Source organism: Schistocerca nitens, chromosome 12 (assembly GCF_023898315.1).
Source record: "Schistocerca nitens isolate TAMUIC-IGC-003100 chromosome 12, iqSchNite1.1, whole genome shotgun sequence".
Lineage (NCBI taxonomy): Eukaryota > Metazoa > Arthropoda > Insecta > Orthoptera > Acrididae > Schistocerca > Schistocerca nitens.
Window position 1 is genome coordinate 41,807,472 of NC_064625.1, and position 21,104 is coordinate 41,828,575.

The 21,104-nt window shown below is 41.2% G+C and overlaps 1 protein-coding gene across 2 annotated transcripts in view; it reads right to left on the minus strand.

Moving 5' to 3' along the window:
* LOC126215054 (uncharacterized) overlaps positions 1 to 21,104 on the minus strand; it is a 122,268-nt gene that overhangs the window by 30,723 nt on the left and 70,441 nt on the right. For both annotated transcript variants that reach the window (XM_049941701.1, XM_049941700.1), the window contains exons 8-10: positions 19,279 to 19,404; positions 16,963 to 17,089; positions 16,412 to 16,535 (exon numbers count right to left, since the gene is read on the minus strand). In XM_049941701.1, the coding sequence (XP_049797658.1) occupies positions 16,412 to 16,535; positions 16,963 to 17,089; positions 19,279 to 19,404 (377 nt within the window). The remainder of the gene's footprint in view (positions 1 to 16,411; positions 16,536 to 16,962; positions 17,090 to 19,278; positions 19,405 to 21,104) is intronic.

Consider the following 21,104-nt stretch of genomic DNA (forward strand, 5'->3'; position numbering starts at 1 on the left):
TTGACAGAAGCAGTGGAAACTGTTTTTTGAGACACCACATAACACTTGCTAATCTGCTTTAAAAGTATGTAACATGGCCGACCATGAAACAAAATTATGAAATTATCAATGCCAAGACTTATGATTAACCCAGTTCACTAGAGTGTATATAACATACATGCTATAGGGACTGCTAACATGTTCACTTTTGTCTCCACTTGAATAACATTTTTATTTACTTTACAACAATGTAGGAACAGATAGATTGCTCCTTACCACAAAGAAGACACATTAAGTTGCAGATAGGCACAATTAAAAGACACACAAAGCTTTTGGCCACAGCCTTCATCAGCGAAAGAGAAACAGGACAGGGAAACACATACCATTCATACACACAAGCAACCACTGGTGACCACCACAACTCAAGCCAAATGCAGCTATCAGATGGGATGGCAGCAGAAATCTGGAGGGGGCGGGGAAGGGGAAGGTATAGTAGTGGGAGGGGGGGGGAGGAGACACAGAGGAAAGCTGTCTGATGGAGTGTGGAAGGATCACAATGCCAACAGGTGCCACATCAGGAGGTAATGGGACAGAGAGCGGGGGAAAAAGGGAGCAAAAAGGCAGAGGAGTGTGAAAAGATAGGTGGATCCACTGGCAGAGGACAGCAAATAAACAAGGTGGGAGATGAGAATGGGAGAGGAGATGGTAGGACAGGGGGGTTGGAAACTGTTGGGTGGAGGGTGTGGGGACAGTATGTTACTGTAAGTTGAAGCCGGGATAATTACGGGAATGGAGAATGTGTTGTGAGGATAACTTCCATCTGCACAGTTCAGAAAATCTGGTAGTGAAGGGGAGGATCCAGATGGCTCGGGTAGCGAAGCAGCCATTGAAATCTATCATGTTATGCTCAGCTGCATGTTATGCTCGGCTGCATGTTATGCAACAGGGTTATCTACTTTGCTCTTGGCCACAGTTTGGTGGTGGCAGTTCATCCTGGTGGACAGCTGGTTGGTAGTCATACCAGCTTCATAACTTGTCCGATTTCAATGGCTGCTTCACTACCCGAGCTGGCTGCTTCACTACCCAAGCAACCTGGATCCTTCCTTCCACCACCAGCTTTTCAAAACTGCGCAGATGGGAGTTATTCTGATAATATAATCTCCGCTCCCATAATTATCCTGGCTTCAAATTTACTGAAACATACGAGGGACACTCCAAAAGAAATGCACACTATTTTTGTAAAAATACAGTTTTCATTCTACATGTGTGAAAGTTTTACAGCGTGTAGATACATCCTTCCCGCTTGTTTTCAAACTTAGTTCAACCTGTTCCCGTGAGTGGCACCGTCACTGCACGTCTTCAAGATGGCTGCTACACTTGACGTTCGTCAGAAGCAACGTGCTGTCATAGAATTCCTGTGCTGTGAAAACGAGACAGTGGGAAACATCCACAAGAGTTTGAGAAAGGTGTGTGGAGATGTTGCTGTCGATTGCAGTACAGTTGGTCAGTGGGCAAGCAGGTTACATGATGAAAGCAGGCACGGCAATATTGAGGATTGTCCTCGCAACGGCAGGCCTCGTACTGCACACACTCCAGACAATGTGCAGAAAGTTAACGAACAGGTGACTTCTGACAGACACATCACAGTGAACGAATTGTCACACTATGTTGGGATAGGGGAAGGAAGTGTTTGCAGAATACTGAAAGTGTTGGCGTTGAAAAAGGTTTGTGCCAGGTGGGTTCCCAGGATGCTGACAGTGGCTCAAAAAGAAACAAGAAAAACGGTACGCAGCGAACTTTTGGAACAGTACTTGTACAAGAATGGTGGAGATGAATTTCTGAAAGAATTGTGACAAGTGATAAAACATGGCTCCATCATTTTACATCAGAGATGAAGAGGCAATCAATGGAGTGGCATCATGCAAATTCACCCAAGAAAAAAAAAAATTCAAAACCACACCTTCTGCAGGAAAAGTTATGGCTACGGTGTTTTTTGATTCCGAAGGGACTCTTGCTTGTGGACATCATGCCAAGTGGAACCACCATAAATTCTGATGCATATGTGACGACTGAAGAAACTTCAAGCTCGACTAAGTCGTGTTCAACCACATCGGCAAAAGCAGGATGTTTTGCTGTTGCACGACAAGCAGGGCCACATGTCAGTCAAAAAACCCATGGAAGCAACCGCAAAACTCGGATGGACAACACAAACACCCGCCTTACAGTCCTGACCTGGCTCCATGTGACTATCATCTCTTTGGGAAACTGAAAGACTCTCTTCGTGGAACAAGGTTTGAAGATGACGACTCCCTTGTGCACGCTGCCAAACAGTGGCTCCAACAGGTTGGTCCAGAATTTTACCATGCAGGTATACAGGTGCTGGTTCCAAGATGGCGTAAGGCAGTTGAGAGGGATGGAAATTATGTGGAGAAATGAAAATATTGTTCCTAAACGATGTATCTACACACTGTAAAACTTTTGAACATGTAGAATAAAAGATGGATTAAAAAAAAAAAAGTGTGCATTTCTTTTGGAGTGACCCTCGTACTATCCCCACACCCTCAACCCAACAGTTTCCATCCCCCTCCCCCGTAATATAATCTCCTTCCCATTCTCAGCTCCCAGCCTCTTCGTTTACTGCACTCTGCCAACACACCCGCCCATCTTTGCCTGCTTCTCCCTCCCCACGCAACTCCCTGTCCCACAAACTCCTGACACTGGGCCTGTTGGCATTCCAGACAGCTCTCCTCCCCCCCCCCCTCCAACCCGTACACTACTATCCCTTCCCCTTCCCCTTCACCCTCCAGATTGTTGCTGTCATCCAACATAACAGTTGCATTTTGGCCTGAGCTGCCAGAGTTGGTAGCCATGAGTGTGTGAGATGTGCTTGCTTGTGTATACAAATGGTGTGTGTTCCTCTGTTTCTCTTTTGCTGATGAAGGCTGTGGTCGAAAGTTTTGTGCAGGTGTCCTGTAACAGTGGCTATCAGCAACTTAACGAGTATTCTTTATGGTAAATAGCAATCTGTCTTTTCCTACATTGCTGATATTCCTACATGGAGTTTTCACTGTTTTATTTACTTCACAGTCACATAGCACAATTATGGCTTTAAATTTATTAATTTTAAGCAAATTTATTTCCACAGAATACTTCAGAAGAACTGACATATCATCAGTTCCTGGAATCGGGTTTTCTTATTATTGTAGAAACGTTACAGGAATAATTTTCGATAGTGTATAAAAACTCTGTGAAATAGTCATTATGAAAAACTACATTATAACTAGGATGGGGATCCTTCTCACCGCTTCCGAAGTGATACTCTGCCGCCCACAAAACCTACACAATATCTTCATCCATCCCTACATAACCCTTGCACCCAACGCCTTGCCTCATGGCTCTTATCCATGTACTAGACCAATGTGGAAGACCTGTCCCACACATCTTACCACCACCACCACACCCCATCAAAGGCAGGGTTGTGATACCAGTCATGGGATCTAGAAGCTAAGCTGCAACCACTGTGCTCAATTCCATGTGGGCATGACCACCAACATGCTGTCAGTCATGGGATCTAGAAGCTAAGCTGCAACCACTGTGCTCAATTCCATGTGGGCATGACCACCAACATGCTGTCTGCATGAATGGCCACCAACAAACGCTGGCCAAGAAACGATTGGACCAACCTGTTGTGAGCTAGCCACCCAACATGAAGTCCTTCATTTCAATAACTGCTTCACAACCTGTGCTATCTGGATCCTTCCCACCGACACTAGCTTTTCTGAACTGCACAGGTGGGAACGCTCCCTGCAATATATCCTACATTCCCGTAACCCTACTGGCCTCAACATTCATTAGTCATTGTCCTTATCCATCTAGCCCCTTCTCTGTTCCCACTCCAGCACTACACAGTCTTCTATTCCACCAACACACCCAGTCTTTATACTTCTCTCCTTTCCTGCTACCCCACCTCTCTCCCCTGCCCTCCATCTAACCTCATGGCTGCACCTAGCTGCACTACTCTCTACCTCATCACTGAATGCTCCCAGCAGCACTGTACCATCCCCCATCCCTACCATGCTATCCCTCCCTCTCCCCATTACAGCCTCCTTACAGCCAATGAGCTGCCTCTCTCATAATGCACTGATGCTCACAGTCTCACTCTGGCTGCCAGGGACTGTGGTCGTGTGTGCGTGTGTGTGTGTGTGTGTCAAAGCTTTGATGGCCGAAAACTAACTTTCCAACAGTCTTTTTGATGTGCCTTTCTGCAACTCGCATCTACACTATATGACGAGTACCAACTATCCTTTTCATTGAATTATTGTATTTGGTAACACAAACAGTTGGACCAGTCAGTGCAAGAGCTCCAGTCATTGCATGTTGGTGGAAACTGTCTGCCGTCTGACATCTGCAAGGTAGGAAAGCCAACCACTATCGGCAGAGCTCCAATCGTAGCATGTTGACGGAAACTATCCCCCGCCAGGCAGTTGCAGGGTAGGCAACGCCAACTACTATTGCCAGTAGTGGTTGGCATTCTGACCCTGCAGCTACCCAGTTGCGGACAGTTTCTGCCACCATGCGATGATTGGAGCTCTTGCACTGACTGGCCCAACCGCATGTGTTACCAAATACAATTATTTCTTACACCTGAAGGTGGAACTTTAAAATCCTGAAACAGGTCATGGTTTGAATACATATTAGTACAACTGAAGTGGATCTCTCTAAATCAGTTATCATGCCTCTCATTTGTAGATGTCCTATGTGCCAAATCTTGTGCAAGATACTCACTGGTTACTTTATGGAGATAAACAACTTTCACCACAAAAAATTCTATCTATAGCTGTTACTTGCAGTACCATCAAAAATCCATCATGCTTATCAGATCAACATCTAATGGACACAATGTCATTGCAGTCCAAATGATGAAGCTTATTGTTGACTCACTGCTACTACTCACTACAACACATCTTCAACCATTCCTTAACCGCAAGTGTTTTCCTTGAGGCCTGGAAGCAGGGACTAGTTAAGCCATTATCAAAAAAGGACATTGGCACAACACACACTGATTACCAACCTATTTGCATTCTTTGTGCCCTGTCCATCATCTTAGACTATATAGACCACGGCCTGCTAACACACTAACTACAGACAACCTACTAGACGAATACTAATCAGGTTTCTGTACACATCAGAGCACAACATCTGTCTTAACAATACTAATAGATGACCTGAAGCTTGCCATGGATGCACAAGAGGTGATCATCAGATGCTTCTTAGACTTCAACAAAGCCTTTGACACTGCTCACTTTGACATTTTACTTGCCACACTTAGCAGCCTAAATTTCTTGTCAAGTGCAGTGCAGTGGTTTCACTCAGACCTGACACTTCGCCAGCAATACATCATGTCTAGCACCATTATGTCTCAATGGAGGCAGGCAGTATCAGGCATCCCCCAGGGTTCGGTATTTGGTCCTATGATCTTTCCACTGTACATCATGATGTGTCATCAATTTTATCCTACTGCAAATACCACATGTAAGCTGATACCAGCAGCTGTAACTAAGTATGAAACCGATAAACCTGAAGATACTTATCAACAATCTCAATACAACCCTGTTTGCACTATCAAAATGGACACAGGATATAGGGTTGAAGTTCAACCCTTCCAAAAATGAAGCAGTACTGGTTGGTTATTCTTGCCCCATTAGCCCAAAATATCTAGAATCCTTACCATCTTTAACAATGAATGGGGCAAATATCAACTTCTCTCTCTCTGTAAGGAGTCTAGGAGTAATAATGGATGAAAATCTGAATTGGAGTGAGCAGATAATAGCAATGTGAAAGAAGGCTTCAGCATCTCTTCATGCCCTACAAAAATACAACAAAGCTCTTCCCTCCTGATTTGGAAAAGAAGCTTGTACAAACACTTATACTTCCAGTTATTACAGATTACAGCGAGGTTATTTTGCAAGGCATTTCTCAGGAACATTCACGGTGCCTGGAAATGGTTAGGAATGCCTGTGTTCATTACATCTGTGATGTTAGACTCTATGATCGTATTTCACCATTATATGCACAGTTATCCAAGCTGCATGCAGAAAAGGGATGAGATTTCAGTTCTCGGTCTTCTCTACTGTCATCTCTCTCCTCTGAGCACTCTTGTCAGACTGAACTGAACACACATGTCTGAACAACATGACTAAAACACCTGTTCACATGAGAGTAAAATCCTTTCTGTCCCACACCACTGTTCAGCTACTTCCTTGAAGTCAGTCTCAGTAGCAGTAACCAGACTCTGGAATACCCTCCTGCATTATATTAGAGAAATGGATAACATCTCCAGCTTCATAAAACAATTAATGACATATGTACTAAAGCAACAATAATGATTACTATCATTACTGTATGCACTTGTTGCACCTGTACACCCTTCTTCGCAAACATATCTTCCACATTTTCCAGTACAGGGTGCAGCCAACTGCAGGTGATGGTTCATGTCGGTACCAATGACTTGAGTCGCTTTGGATCGGAGCAGATTCTGTCTGGTTTCGGGTGGATAGCAGAAATGATAAAGATTGCCAGTCTTGCTTCCGAGATTAAGGCGGAGCTCACCATCTGCAGCATCGTCGATAGAACCGACTGTGGTCCTTTGGTGCAGAGCCGATTGGAGGGTCTGAATCAGAGTCTCAGGTGGTTCTGTGACCGTGTAGGCTGCAGATTCCTCGACTTGTGCCATCAGGTGGTGGGTTTCCGGGTTCTGCTTAATAGGTTAGGAGCCCATTGCACACAAGAGGTGGCTACACGGGTAGTGGGGGCTGTGTGGAAGGGACTGGGCGGTTTTTTAGGTTAGAGGGTCTCAGAAAACCACAGAAGGGGTGTCCGTCAGAAAGTGGGCAGGTGAAACACAGTAAGATAGTTGTACAAACGATTGGTAATGTAGTTGTAAATTGTCATAGCTGTGTTGGGAAAGAACCAGAGCTCCAACCCCTAATAGAAAGCCCTGAAGCTCAAATAGTTGTAGGTACAGAGAGCTGGCTAAAGCCAGAAATAAGTTCAGCCAAAAATTTTTCAAACGATCTAACAGTGTTCAGAAAGGATAGATTAAATACAGTTGGTGGTGGAGTATTTATTGCTGTCAGAGGTAGTCTGCCTTGTAGTGAAATTGAAGTAGATAGTTCGTATGAAATAGTGTGGGTAGAGGTTATACCTGACAATCGGACTAAACTGTTAATTGGATCGTTTTACTGACCCCCAACTCAGAAGATATAGTTGCTGAACAGTTCAAAGAAAACTTTAGTCTCATTTCAAATAAGTACCCCGCTCATACTATTATAGTCGGTGGTGACTTTAATCTACCCTCATTACGCTGGAAAAATTACACGTTTAAAGCCGGCGGCAGGCATAAAACTTAATCCGAAATTGTACTGAATTCTTTCTCTGAAAATTATTTTGAACAATTAGTTCATGAGCCCACTCAAGGTGTAAATGGTTGCGAAAGCATACTTGACCTTTTAGCACAACAAATAATCCTGGAGAAACAGTGAGTATTGTGACGAATACAGGGATTAGCGACAACAAGGCAGTTGCTGCAGACTACCAAAACACCTACAACCATCAAAAAGAAACACAAAGTGTATTTATTTAAAAAAGCTGATAAAAATGCTCTTAACGCCTTTTTTGAGGCAGTCTTCACTCCTTCCGATCTGATCATGTAAGTGTAGAAAAGTTGTGGTATGTTTTCGAAGAGATAGTATAGACAGAAATTGAGAGAGATCTATACCACATTAATAAGTGATGGTACCGATCCCCCATGGTACACAAAACAGGTCAGACCGTTGTTACAGAAGCAACGAAAGAAGCATGCCAAATTTAAAACAACGGAAAAGCCCCAAGATTGGCACAGTTTTACAGAAGTTCGAAATATGGCGCGTACTTCAATGCGAGATGCTTTTAATAATTTCCACAACGAAATTCTGTCTCGAAATCTGGCAGAAAAACCAAAGAGATTCTGGTCGTACATAAAGCACACCAGTGGCCAGACGCAAGCAATACCTCCACTGCGCGATAACAATGGTGAAGTCACTGATGACAGTGCCACTAAAGCAGAGTTATTGAACACTGTTTTCTGAAACTCCTTCACCAAAGATGACGAAGTAAATATTTCTGAATTCCAATCAAGAACAACTGCCAAGATGAGAAACGTAGAAGTAGATATCCTCGATGTAACAAAGCAGCTTAAATCACTTTTTAAAGGCAAGGCCTCCGGTCCAGATTGTATACCAGTGAGGTTCCTCTCAGAGTATGCTGATAAAATAGCTCCATATTTAGCAATTATATACAACCACTCGCTCACAGAAAGATCCGCACATAAAGACTGGAAAATTGCTCAAGTCACACCAATACACAAAAAGGGAAGTAGGAGTAATCCGCTGAATTACAGGCCTATATCACTAATGTCGATTAGCAGTAGGGTTTTGGAACATATACTGTATTCGAACATTATGAAGTACCTTGAAAAAAAAAAAAAAAAAAAAAAAAAACCGATTTATTGATACATAGTCAGCACGGTTTCAGAACATATCATTCTTGTGAAACACAACTAGCTCTTTATACTCATGAAGTAATAAGTGCTATCGACAGGGGATGTCAGATTGATTCCATATTTTTAGATTTCCACAAGGCTTTCGACACTGTTCCTGTGGTGTCACAGCCAGACACCACACTTGCTAGGTGGTAGCTTTAAATCGTCCGCGGTCCATTAGTACATGTCGGACCCGCGTGTCGCCACAGGCAGTGATCGCAGACCGAGCGCCACCACACGGCAGGTCTCGAGAGACGGACTAGCACTCGCCCCAGTTGTACGGACGACGTAGCTAGCGATGCACACTGACGAAGCCTCGCTCATTTGCAGAGCAGATAGTTAGAATAGCCTTCAGCTAAGTCAATGGCTACGACCTAGCAAGGCGCCATTAGCATTACATTGCACGTATCTACAGAGTCTCACTTGTATCATCAAGAACGCTGTATACAAATGATGGATTAAAGTTAAGTATTCCAGCAGCTACGTACTTTTCTTTATAGCATTCATTACGTATCCTGTTTCAGACCTTCACGCCATCCTTCGTGTGTTTATAGCGTGCATTGCGGTCCCCTCAAATCACACTGTGTCGGCACTTCTGTCGACACATCAGTTCCTCACAAGCGTCTTCTAACCAAACTGCGTGCCTACGAAGTACCGCCTCAGTTGTGCGACTGGCTTCGTGATTTCCTGTCAGAAAGGTCACAGTTCATAGTAATAGATGGAAAGTAATTGAGTAAAACAGAAGTAATATTCGGCATTCCCCAAGGAAGTGTTATAGGCCATCAGAAGATCAAAACGATTTGCAAAATGATATAGGTAAGACATCTGTAGGGTGCAAAAAGTGGCAATTGACCCTGAATAAGGAAAAGTGTGAAGTTATTCACATGAGTACTAAAAGAAATCAGCTAAATTTTGATTACGCAATAAGTCACAAATCTAAAGGCTGTAAATTCAACAAAATACTTATGGATTACAATTACAAATAACCTAAATTGGAGCAATCACATAGATAATATTGTGGGTAGAGCAAACCAAAGGCTGCGATTCATTGGCAGAACACTTAGAAGGTGCAGTAGGTCTACTAAAGAGACAGCTTACACCACACTTGTCTGCCCTATTCTGGAGTATTGTTGTGCGGTGTGGGATCCGCATCAGGTGGGACTGACGGATGACATCGAAAAAGTACAAAGAAGGGCAGCTCATTTTGTATGATCGCGAAATAGGAGACTCAGTGTCACAGACATGATACGCGAATTGGAGTGGCAATCATTACAACAAAGGCATTTTTCATTGCGTGGGATCTTCTCATGAAATTTGTAACACCAGTTTTCTCCTCTGATTGCGAAAACATTCTGTTGGTACCCACCTACATAGGGAGCAGTGATCATCACAATGAAATAAGAGAAATCAGGGCTTGCACAGAAAAATTTAAGTGCTCGTTTTTCCTGCGTGAGAGTAGAACAGTAGACAGACAGCTTGAAGGTGGTTCACTGAACCCTCTGTCAGGCACTTTATTATGAATAGCAGAGTAATCACTTAAATGTAGATGTATTCTTGGCTTGTGCAGGCCCCTTAAATTTCCTTTCCTCAGAACTTGCTATGCCAGCAGACATGTATGTTGTACACCTATAAATTATTTTTTTTTGGTATAAGATGTGTGCATGGACAAGGAAAAAAATAAGTATGTAAATCCCAGATTTCACGGTTAAAAATACACTTTCTTCCAGGTGAAAGTACATTTATTTTCCGTGTTAAGTGGCAATATACTTTTCCTTGGAGCTGTAAAACCTGTCAATCTTTGAATGGTGAAGGTTTTATACACCACATAGAACTTCCCTGCACTTTAGGAAATGAAACCTAGAAAAAAAAGAAACTGACATATTTTGGAAAGACCTTCAATGCGCGGCAACATTTACACTGCATACTTTCATATTACACAAGTATAAACATGAATTCCAGCGAACACAGCATGGCAGCTTCTGAAAAACTGAAATCTAGACTGTGACGCACTTTTGTTGGCCTATCATAGCTGATATCACAAAATCTCACCAGCCAATGTTAAAAGATATTCAGAGCATAACGTAGTCAGACAATAATAGCAACATCATTGTTAAGTAGTGCAAACACACAAATAGAAAAAGTTAAGCTTTCACAAATAACATACCTTGTCAAAATGATTTTGCTGTCCCCCCCCCCCCCCTCTCCCTCCCAAGGGTGTGATTATGCAGAATCCTGACAGCACCATCTTAAATTGCAGTAGCTGAATATTTCTGACAAGCACAATTATAAATGTCGTGGGTTACCTCGCTGAATACATGTTCTGTCGAGCACTTCGAGTTTTCCATAGAAAATCAATTACATGTAAAACTGCACAAGAACTCATTTCGGATCCACCCCCACCCATTATGGCATAATTTGTAGTCTACGAAGGAACTATGGAAAAACTAATCTTGAAGCTTGGTCTTCTTAAGTGTGTGTGATCCTTTTGAAACAAATCAAACACAATGGTGCAGTAAAATTTTAAATAATGGCATACATTTCTTGTCTTATGGGTCCAAAATTTTTCTAAGTGGCCAGTCCTCGAAGTTCTAAGTGTTGAATGAGAGTCAAACGTTCCACGATTTAAGAAATTCATCGCACATTCTCACAAACTTAACATAATTCATCTAGTGTAAAAGGACATTTACTTTGAACATAATGCTTCTCAAACCACAATATTTTCCTGCGTCCTGTTAGAAATGTACAGTTAGGAAAAGATGCTCATTGAAATGAAGCCCACAAGATAGATGTATCGAAAGCAGTTTCTTGTTTTGAAGTACTGCATAGCCATAGACAAATTTGGCTATTGGCAGGCACTTGTGTGTCTATTGTGTTTTGTTATTGTAGATGGCACATGTTCTTTGCAACTTTAGTTTTATTTAGGAGTTTCTCTCTTGTTTGTGGGTTACTGATGCATTATTATTCTGCAGTAGAGAACTAAAGTAAAATTCCTTGCTAGATTATCAGTTCTTATCAGTCAAACTTACGAACATTTAAGTGAAAACTAGAACAGTGAAAAATTTCCAGGATTCTGAAAAATAACAGGAATACCAAAAAATTCCCAGGTTCTTCCCAGATTTCCCAGGGCTTATACTCCCTGTATATTTGCCACTACCATTATTGATGTCGTTTATTATTATTATTATTATTATTATTAGTGGCAGCAGCAGCAACAGTAGTACAAATACTGCCAATATCAACTTTATTAGTTTATAGTCGGTATTATTTACTCACAATGTCTAATTTTAATACTATTTATGATATTAAAATTGTTATTTCTTAGGAACCTACAGTGTAAAAAAGGTATGAGAAGGCCTCATGGTCCAAATCAGACCAGATTAAATAAATAAATATAATTGGATAGTTGCACTGGAAACCTTTTTGTCAATCTTCAAGACAGAAAGTGTCACAAGCAAGGGTGGCCAGCTGCCCCTTCATCAAACAAATTCACATCATGCCCTACCCTGCAAGAGAGACAAGAGGTACCATCTTTTTTATATCCCTTTTTTGGGGGGGGGGGGGGGGCAGAATATGTAATGCATACCGAGTTGTCGTAAGTGTACAAAACACATTTATCAGGAAATATTCACCACAAAACTGGCGTGAGACTCCCAACTCCACATACTGAATGACAAACAGAGGGAGTGGTTTGAAGTAAACTGCAGCCCTCATGTCACTAGCTGGTGATTAACTTATTAACCAAACTAGGTAAAGCACGGAATGCAGAAAATTCTTGCCCCCTCCCATTTCAGAATTTAAGAGTATCAACTTGTGATAGTACGAGTTTTTCCATCACTTGACATTTTTTGTTATTTATTTGGTACTAGAACTCTATGGTCTATCACCTATATATGACAGATCAGCTGTTCCACTAACACGCCACAAATACACAGTTTTACTGTCAATAACACCACCACATGCAAACACAACCAAAGCATAGACTGTTGTTTAAATGAACAATAATAATTTGAATAACAATAGCTCTGGTTATGCACTATACTCTCTAAAGTACTTAATACAGTAAAATGGAAACTACGAGGAAAGAAATTTTTGGAGTAACAGTGCAAAAAAGTTTTGCACCACCGAGACCTACGAACTCATTTTGCTTTAAATTCAAGCGGAACAAGGAATGGAAGAATAAGCTTCATGTAACTGAAATAAAAAATTTACTACGATATTAAAAAAACAACAAAATTGAAGGCAGTCTGATAGAAAGCGCACGTATGTGAAATTACTGCTGCTGTCAGGTAACATCCAATCAAGTGCTGCTTCACCTGGGATACAAAACACGCTCTGATCCTCCTCAGCATTCCATCCCCTCGACAGCCAAGATATCACTCCTCGAGTCTGTCCCATTCTTTGAGAGTGGTCCTCACGAGATCACCCAGTGATCGAGGAGGGTGCCTGTGATGGTGCAGGTCCCATGCACACTTGATCACGTCCGTGTCTGCTTTTACCAAGGGTCATTTCGTTTATGGATTTCCGGCGAAAGAAACTCTTAAATATGACCAAACCACCTCCCTGCCGAAGCTGCGGGACTGTGTGTCCGAGACTTTCTTTCGGTCCCAGCTCCTCCTGCTCTCTTTACGATTTTCAGGCTTCGGACAAATTCTGCATTCATCAGTGATGACAACTCGATGCCACTAATCCATATTCCATTGCAGGTGTTCACTCGGCCTCCTCCTCTGTGCACCACAGTGGCGAGGTGTCTGTACCTATATTTGTCATGGACACCTGGGCCCCAATTTGATCGTGAAGAGACAGTAGCACACACACTGCGTCAATACAGCCCACCCAGCTGCCATCCAAAAGGGAGCACACAGCTCTGTTTCTTTTCCTCATCGTACTTTCAATGTTTTGTGGATCACGATAACAACTGAATGTTCAAGTGACATCACCGTGGAGTACGCCAATTCATTGGGCAACATACCGTGATGCCTTCCTGCAGGCAGGCGTATGTTAAGAGTCGCAGGCATCACACCATGCCACCCTGCAGTGGTTCGTGAAAGTGGGGCCCAGTTTGCAAGCAATCAATGAAAAAAATTTCAAAATTTTCTGTGGCGCTCTAGAGCCTCAAAAATATTAGTTACCGTATTTACTCGAATCTAAGACGCACTCGAATCTACGCCGCACCTGAAAAATGAGACTCTAAATCAAGGAAAAAAATTTTTCCCGAATTTAAGCCACACCTGAAATTTGAGACTCAAAATTCAAGGGAAGAGAAAAGTTTTAGGCCGCACCACCAAATCGAAACAAAGTTGGTCCATTGTAATATGAGACACAATTTAGGTGGAATGAATGACGATACAGCTATAGTAGGTTCGAGTCGTAAGCTTTAGCGCTTAAGCTTTACTAGGTAGTCATTGCTATGCGCTACGCGCTCCGTCCGTATTTATACGGATACCTTTCCTTTTTCACGTACTTCATCTGGTTTGAAATGATTGCTTATTTTGCTTTGATTTGGTAAGTGCCGATCTCTTTGTTATAGGTGTTTACGTCACTCTAAGCTAAAAATGCATTACTGTACTGTGTCATGAATTGTTTGTCGCATTCTGATAATGAGTGTTTACTGCCTGTCCCGGCTCGCGGCATGGCTTGCTTTTGTACGTGCTACCGCCGCTTTAAAAAAAAAAAAAAAAAAAAAAAAAAAAAAAAAAAAAAAAAAAAAAAAAAAAAATAGAGGAATCGTCTCATTAGCAGAACAATGGCAAGAGACTGCTATTTGTTGTTACTTACACTGCTGCTTTCTTTGATAATGATCAACAAGAACAAAATAATAGACGGCTTATGATAGAAGACGTTCTGAACGAGAGTTTAGCGAAAATTTTCCTCGGTTTGAAAATCTTTGCAGGCGCCTCTTTAGTACATTACATTCTGCACAGAAATTAAGAGTCATCTTAGATTTAAAAATCTAGTCGACTGCTGCTTCATTTCTGACTGTATCACTATTAGGCATAAGAATATAAACATGACATGATATGTATATTCTTCCGCATTTCTTGCTGTCTCACCCTAGTTTCGTAGTTTATTAGGCAGACAGGATTTAAATGAGATAGCAGCAAACACAAAAGAATACATGGCAAAATGTTTATATTCGTATTTTTCTTATGGCGAAGAGAATACTGCATATGATTCACAATTCATAAAAGTTCCTATTTGCAACCATATCTTCTCACAGGTAGGAAAAAATTCAGAACGTAGAGTTGGCCATATTGACAAACATCCCAAACAGTCTTGCCAGTCGGATTTTCGTAGTACATTGAAATGCTGCTACATTCGAAGATGAACAATACGGAATTTGTATTTATTTCGTTGGATAATGTATAAAATGCAGTGGTTGAAACTCAGGGCGGAGAAGAAATGTCGTCTTCCACCTTTTTTTTAAAATTTATTTACTGACGCGGAGGTTTTGGCGCCAGTATTTATCTTTGTGCCTGCAAAGCATGCCTGTGCTGCGCTACATATATTCGACAGCAGAAGTTAGTTGTGGCGGCACTTACCAACATTTTTCAGAACTTCCGCTTACTTTGCACTCGATTCTAAGCCGCAGGCGGTTTTTTGGATTACAAAAACCGGTAAAAAAGTGCGGCTTAGATTCGAGTAAATACGGTATGCAGATTGGCAGCATAGCATGGTGGTTACGAGACATTCCTGGTGTGCAGAAGATTGTGGATCTGAATCCAGTTGGGTGCTATGAAATATTTTGTTTTTAAAATCATTATTTAGGAGACTTTTGATCATTTTATTTATTTCTGATCCTTTGCTGCACTCTTTTCATCTTCATGTTTACATTATTTACTCTCATTTTTTCTTCCTATCATTCTTTTTTTTCATTTGGAATCTTTGTGCATGTGATTATAACTGATTTTATTTGTCTGCCATAATATATCAATGTTTGAAACTGCTGATCTAACTGTTAAAAACAGACAATGAAATACTCTAGTTATATTGCCTGTGAAACGGTGTAAAAAGTGTATTTTTCATTAGAAATGTACATTTTTTTATGGTAATCAAAATATTTAGAACAAATTCTTGCTATACTATGGACAAATTAACACAAATGAAGATTTAAACAAACGAAGAGACAAGAAATAAAATGAAATTCAACCAAAAACAGGAGTGGAAATAACAAATTCAGTAACATGGACAAACCACAAGATAAAAAAAATTGGAAGAAACTGAATCTAACTTAACACATGAAAATAATCGAAGTCAGATGGCCAGATTCCGAATGAAAAAAAATGATAGGAAGAAAAAAATGAGAGCAAATAAAGAAGTGATATGATGATTAAAATTAATTGACAAAGTATTGGAAATGGAAGAAATTACATTTAAATCAATTAACTGAAGAAAAATACGGATTAAATTTATTTTGACAAAAATTTAAAAATAAAGACTTGCAAAGCCCCTTAAAGGATTTGGACCCATAACTTTTTGCATGTATCTTAACCAGTCTGCACAATACTACTGTTTTTAAGGCTCTCGATCATCACATGAAATACTGAATTTTTTTTTTTTTCCAGTGGTTACCCACAAATGAGGCACATACTGATGAATGGCTGCAGATGGGATACCTGGGACCCTAACCTACATCACATTTAGATGGTTTCAAAAAGATGATCCCACCTCTGGGGCCCTTTATTTGGAAGTGGTATTCCAGGTCTATCTCAGGCTCTGATGCTGTAGAGTCTGTGCTCTCCTCACAGGTCCATTTTTAGTGCTGACAGAAAACATGATATGACCCGATGAAATCCAACAGCTAAGCAGATAATTTTTCTATTATCCTCATGATGAACAATCATAGTGATTCATTACCTCTGCCTGCAGCTGGGCAGCAATCTCCTGCAGTCCCATGTTGTTTGGGCAATATTCCTTTATCTCAAACTCTGCCCCACCAGACTCCGATAATGCAGCATTCTCACAATAGACATAAACTGACCTGTAAAGAGCATGTTCAGTTTTTATATTTGAATAAATGTGTGGGATGAGGAATAATCAGATTATATGTCCATTTCAAAAAGTTATCAGAATCAAAATTAGGGAAGAAAATATAAAGGAGAGAGGTGTATAGTGCAAATGCATCACATATTTAATGCAAATAGCTATGTGTCAAATTACAAGTCTGCTCACAGTTCACACAATAGTCTAAAAACATCAGAAGAATTTTATTCTCATTCACGGGTGAAAAAGGACAATAGGGATTTCTCAAGAGCTATCATTCGCTTAGAAGTTATATCCGTTTTACAGAAATTTCATATACATTATCAGAAACTTAACTAAAAATTTTGCCATGGATTGAAATTTGACAGAAAATGTAAGAAACAAGTTTTCTTATCAAATTAAATTATTTGTGGATAAGTTCTCACCTCTTGCCATCAACAGGATGCGAGACGACAACATCGCCGAGCCTGACATGCCTCCTGTAGTCCGTGTAGTGAGGCACTCCACCTCCGACACCGACCAAAAACACATGGTCCACTTTCTGGAAAGTCCCTGGAAACACAAAAATTAAATATTACAATATTTCCCAGAGCTATCAATTACAATACCCAGAACTACCCACTGCATATCATCATATTAAAAACAAAGAGACATGGCAGTTTTTGTTTCAAATATCGAACAGTAGAAAATCCAGGTTGAAATATCAACTATTACGAAAAGGACAGATAGCTACAAACCATAAAGATGACACGTTGAGCTGCAGACACACAATGAAAAGACTGTTACACACTACGCTTTCTACCAAAGCCTTCTTCAGAAAAGGAAAGGAAAACAAACCAAAACACAAACAAACAAACACACACACACACACACACACACACACACACACACACAAATTCCCCATATGCAAGTAACCTCACACAACATGTCCGCTATCTCTGACTGGTCCAATAAGAATACAACTGAAACATGTCGAATAGGAGCACCAATCCGGAGTGGGACAGAGAAGGGGAGAGGGATAACAGTACAGGCGGGCGACGAGGAATCAGTGCTACCTGACAGTGTGTGAACGGACTAGAGGTAGCAGAGAAGGTTGCCACGCACGGCGTCAAGAGGCTGTGGGGGAGAAAGGAAGGGGGTCGAACAAGGAGAAGAGAAAATGACCATTGGGTGCATTGGCAGAGAGCACAATAAGGGTGAGGGGATGTAAACTGGAAGGAGATGATAGGACAAAGAGGGCGGAAGCTCTTGTGTGGAAGGTGTGGGAACAGTAGGTTGATGTCGGGATGATTTTGAGAGCTGAGAATGTGTTTTAGGGAGAACTCTCATATGCACAGCTCAGAAAAGCTGATGGAGGGGTGGATCCAGATCGTCAAGGCTGTGAAGCAGCTATTGAATTCCAGCATGTTGAACCACATGCAGTTTTTTTTTTTTTGGGGGGGGGGGGGTCGGTGGCGGTTAGGGCGCTCAACTACTGAGGAACCACAGGGTGGTCTGCTCTGCTCTCGGCCACGGATGGGCTGCGGCCATTCATACCCGACAGCTGGTTCATAGTCATACCAATATAAAAAGCTGACTAATGATTGCAGCAGAGCCGGTATACAACACGGGTGCCTCACAGATGGCTCTGCCTGCAATGGGGTAGGATATGCCTGTGACAGAACTGGAATAGGAAGTGCTCGGTGGGTGAATTAGGCGGTCTTGCACCTGGGTATTCTACAGGGATACGATCCCTATGACAAGGGGGTGGGATTGGTAGGGGCACAGGGATGGACAAGGATGTTGTGGAGGTTCGGTGAGTGACAGAACACCAATTTAGCAGGCATGGGAAGAATCTTGGGTAGGATTTATCTAATTTCAGGGCTTGACAATACAAATGAAAGCCCCGACGAAGGATGTAGTTCAGTTTTCCCAGTTCGGGGAGGTGTTGGGTGACAAATGGAGCACTCCTTTGTAGCTGGTTCTTCAGGGTGTCTGCCTGTGTCTGTATATGTGCGGATGGATATGTGTGTGGATGAGTATGTGTGCGCGCGCGCGCGAGAGAGAGAGAGAGTGTATACCTGTCCTTTTTTCCCCCCTAAGGTAAGTCTTTCTGCTCCCGGGATTGGAATGATTCCTTACCCTCTCCCTTAAAACCCACATCCTTCCCTCTTTCCCTCTCCTTCCCTCTTTCCTGATGAAGCAACCGTTGATTGCAAAAGCTTGAATTTTGTGTATATGTCTGAGTTTGTTTGTGTGTCTATCGACATGCCAGCGCTTTCGTTTGGTAAGTCACATCATCTTTGTATAATGTTAACTCATTAATAAAACAGTTTGTAATTCTCATTGATCAGAATGTGCAAAAAATAAAATTTTCTCAATGAACTTAGAAAAAGGGTGTATGAATGGGGTGGGATCATCTCATATTCAGGTAAATACAGTGTATACGACGAAGAGTAAATAATAAAGAACTGAATCATAAGGTACACCATGTGTTACTGTTTTGCACGTGGGGTAACAATTTTTTCAATTTTTGGAAGTTGCTTACATTTACTGAGGTATTTAACTACAAATGGTATAGATCACCAACTGATCTCATAGGTCTTCAGATGTTTTCCCTGAAACATATCCTACAGTTTTATACAGCAGAACAAACTGATGTATAGACCAAAATAGTGTGAACATTTAATGCGTCATTGTAATTTACATTAAGTAGCACTGCATCTCATTTGTGCCACAAGCAGCGGCATTCAAAAACTTACCCAGCATCCTGGTTGTTGTATTTCCCGCAGCAGTAATGGCCTCCCGTGTGTGGCCGACAGTTGGCAACTTTGTGCATACGATACGGTGTGCTCCAATGTTGCCCAATGTGTAGACATTTGATTCTCCTGAAATACAAGAACTTTCAGCAATCTGCACCAACTTGGAACATCAGAGAATTGGTATGGGATACAATACATTTGTGGTATAAAAAAGAATTCAATTTAATAGTTACTTATTTTGGATAACAATATTTAAGAAGCGGCATGTATGTGGTCACGACTGTGATTGGAATGTGTACTCTCCGTACACTACTTTGATTACACAGTGCCTCCCATTTCAACATAAATAGCAGAATTAGCTGTCAGCTGACTGGGTTAGCTACCAAAATAAATTCTATTCCATCAACAAGTTACACAATACTGCATGAGGACAGATGACAAAATGAAGAATCTTTCTTTCATTAGATGTTAGTTCCTTTTTTTTATGTATTGTAAACTGCTTGTACAATTCAAATATCTGTCTCACAATATTGCAACCACATAAAATAATCGGTGTGGAGTTAATCTCCTCCTCCTCCCAATATCTCTCTTTTCTGTTACAAGTATAAAATGAAACTTACACAAAATTTTCTTGTAAAAATAATCTGAAAACTAACACGGCATAAAATAACAAATCTGAAGTCAGCACTGTATTATCTTCAAAAGAAGACAATGAGGTGTAATCTGAGCTTTGTTTTTTCTCCCCAGACATAAAATTCACATACATAATTTCACATTAACAAATAAAGTGCACCAACAATGCATTATGCAGCCACTTGGATTCTAGATTGCATGTGAAAACAAAGACACAATAATCCCTGTCTTTCCAAAGAGGAACAAATGAGATTTTTTAATAGTTTGAAATCTGACTATATTCCCACCACTTTGGTTTAGGTAAATCCACAGACACAGTCTGTTCAAAATGTTCTGAGGCAGATTATATTCTTGTGTATAAGTGATGTCAGCACAGTCACTATAGTGGCACCTCGAACTAACAACTGTAAACAACAGATGTGCCAAGTTTCAAATAATTCCAAGATATGGCAGAGCAAATAGCATAAAAATGGCTGCTGTAGAAGACATCTTTATGAGCAACCTGCTGTAACTGAATTTAGGGTTGACAAGACTCCTGGTTATCAATACAAACCTACCACAAAATGACAGAAGTGCAGAATGGGTCTCTGACAGCTTGCCAGGAATGAAAATGGTGCTAATGACAAAAGTGAAGGCAAGACTCGTCACTTTCTTCGAAGCTCACAGCATTATTGCACCGTCAGTCCAGGTGAACCATCAGATACTTGGTCTCCATTTTGTTATTTTGTGATAGGTTTGTACAGGCAGCACCAAATCTCATCCTGTGTGAATTCAATTATAGAGTATTGCTTATAATGAGTAACTTCCTTCTCCATCTGTTGGACTTCTTTGAAACTTTGCACATTTACTGTTTACAGTTACTAGTTCAAGCTGCAACTGCAGTTACCTCACTAACATGTGAGGAATAAAAAACAGTCTCAGAACTTCTTGGGCAAACAGTGTACATATACAGGGAGAATTTTACATATAGCACACATGCGAGAGTGTACAATAGGGGAAGAGAATGGAAATAAGTTACATGGATGAGCCATCAACATCTACGATGATTAGGGTAGTGTGTTGACTTAGTTGTACAGGGATGGAGGAGGGAAAGGAGGGGAGTGGGGAGGGGGGGGTCAGTGGGGAGAGAGAGAGAGAGAGAGAGAGAGAGAGAGAGAGAGAGAGAGAGAGAGAGGAGGGTCTGGGCAACAAAT